Source organism: Oryzias melastigma, linkage group LG6 (assembly GCF_002922805.2).
Source record: "Oryzias melastigma strain HK-1 linkage group LG6, ASM292280v2, whole genome shotgun sequence".
Classification (NCBI taxonomy): Eukaryota; Metazoa; Chordata; class Actinopteri; order Beloniformes; family Adrianichthyidae; genus Oryzias; species Oryzias melastigma.
This window is the reverse complement of record NC_050517.1, coordinates 26,044,908-26,047,119: the sequence shown is the minus strand read 5'-3', so window position 1 is coordinate 26,047,119 and position 2,212 is coordinate 26,044,908. Positions and strand designations below refer to the sequence as shown.

Here is a 2,212-nt window from a genome sequence, read left to right as displayed (position 1 = left end):
TTACAAAAAGAAAACCTCAAGAACTGAGGTTTCAGTAACCTATATGTTGTTTGTGTCACATACTTATTTACCGGTATTCATCTTTGCATAGAAAATCCCAGCAGAGTTTAAAGTATTGATCTAGTTGAAGTAAACACACAGCAACAAACACAGAGAAACACCCACATATATGGATCCGAGCTGCGATCTATCAGAGTCAAACATCTGGTAGTAGTGTTGCACGAAGCTGGATCCTATCTGCTCCCACAGAGGCTGGTCCACCATCCTGAATCACCCTGCAACACAACAGGGAGGATTACTGCTCTCTCCTGGAATTTCCAGAACCAGAATGGAGCCAGAGCCTTCAGCTAGGAGACTTCTTTTGTAGATCCAAACTGCCAGCTTCATTATCAGGAGGCAGACAGACGTTCTACTAGCATAGGCTAAGAAATCGGAGGGTCACTCAGCATTAAACTGGATTTTTTTCCCTTAGCCTTCACTGCTATAGATATTTTCTCTTTGCTTTTTGTCTAGCATGAAAGTAAATATCATTGTCACATATACTAACTTATCTCTCGTGTCTAAACAAAGACTTTTAATGTTTTGTTTCTCTTTTTTATTCATTATGTTACCAGAAGGCTATTCCAGATAAAGGGATTTTTTTTTCCAAATATATTCATTGTAATGTTTGCTAAAATACGGATTAACAGATGTAAACAATATAATCTGAATTAAGTCAGTTTTTATTCTGGGGAGGAGCACTTCCCTCTAATGCTCCACTGCTTTCGAGGAACTGTCATCATCCACTGTAGTGACTTCATTTCTCACGGAACTGAGAGACAGGTTATAATCTCGTAATTGCTCAACCCCGCCATGGTCGTAACTATAAAGTGGCCAGTGGATGTTTGTTTGGTTGAGCGCCACCTATCGGGTCCCGCCGTGGAAGTGACAGCACTGGTCACGTGCTCCTTCATAACGGCGCACGGTTGTTGCTGGAACGATCGATGCTAGCTAAACATTAGCAAAGAAAAACCCGGGTGGGCACGAGGCTGCCGAAAGAGCACACGCCCCTTACACAAAAAAGACAACACAATGCAGGGATAAAATACTACTGAAAAATAAATACTACAATAATACTAAAGCTTGTGTTTATAGTTAGTTATGGCTTATCAGGTAGCCGCTGCTAGCATGTTTGCTAACTTAATGGAGGCTAATGTTAGCTAGTAGAGGAATTCTTCTCTCAGGCGTTGGCTGCCTTGCTGTCTGCTTGACAGACCGACGGGCCTTCTCACCGGTTGCTAAAAATATCTGCCAGCACTGAGCTGATTCCTCATGTGGGCCCTCGCACACATTTTTTGGAACCCAGCAGGAGTGGCGAGACGACACACAGGAGTGTCCGCCGTTAGCGCCCAAAGGGACGGAGTGTGAGAGTATCAAGACATCGCAAACTTTTCTCAGATAGTCGTCCAAACGGTAAATGTCTAGTTTCGCACAAGTTTCCATTCACTAATGTGCACACAAGTACTGCAAACTTACCTCTCACTGTCGCCGACCCCGGCTGCGTGATGGCACAGTTCGATGTCTTCTATGCTACGGGAGCACGTACAGAGCCGTAAATGCCCCAGTGTGTTGTGGGAATTGTAGTTAAATGGTTGAAAACTTATGTTCAAACAAACTGTTTGCTCATTTGTGTCTGTAATTAACCTGACTAATTTAATATTTTGAAATATAAGAAACACATGTTTTAATTGTTTATTAAGTATATAAAAATAAACAAAAGATTCATTTCAAAACCATTTGTAATCATGTATTTTAAAGTTTAAATTAAGGTAGTATTTAAGTTGTATACATATTAAAAGAAAACATACATTACATTAAAAACAGAAAAAATGAGACTTTCTTTTTTATATTTCTCTAAATCCTTTGCTTTCACTCAATTTTGTTGGATTTGGTCTAATTCATCATTTTCAGAAATAAGACAAAACTTTATATTCAGTACTTCTCTACTTTTTCAATGTAACTACTACAAGTTTGGTCAGACCATATATGAAAAAAAGGGAAAAAAATATCTGAGGTCTTTTTGATTCACCTGTATATTACAAACAGTTCAAGATATTTCTTTGCTAAAAGTTAAAAATATAATCAAAAACTACACAATTTGGGCATATCACTGCCTCTTTGCAAAACTTATAATTAGTTGCGCGCCTTAATTTATCAACATGAATAAGATTAG

General features: G+C 38.8%; 1 protein-coding gene across 1 annotated transcript in view; it reads right to left on the bottom strand.

Moving 5' to 3' along the window:
• nutf2 (nuclear transport factor 2) overlaps positions 1 to 1,632 on the bottom strand; it is a 5,989-nt gene extending 4,357 nt beyond the window's left edge. The window contains exons 1-2 of the mRNA XM_024282591.2: positions 1,516 to 1,632; positions 166 to 275 (exon numbers count right to left, since the gene is read on the bottom strand). Of these exons, the coding sequence (XP_024138359.1) occupies positions 166 to 264 (99 nt within the window). The 5' untranslated portion in view covers positions 265 to 275; positions 1,516 to 1,632. The remainder of the gene's footprint in view (positions 1 to 165; positions 276 to 1,515) is intronic.
• Between the last annotated feature and the right edge of the window lie 580 nt (positions 1,633 to 2,212).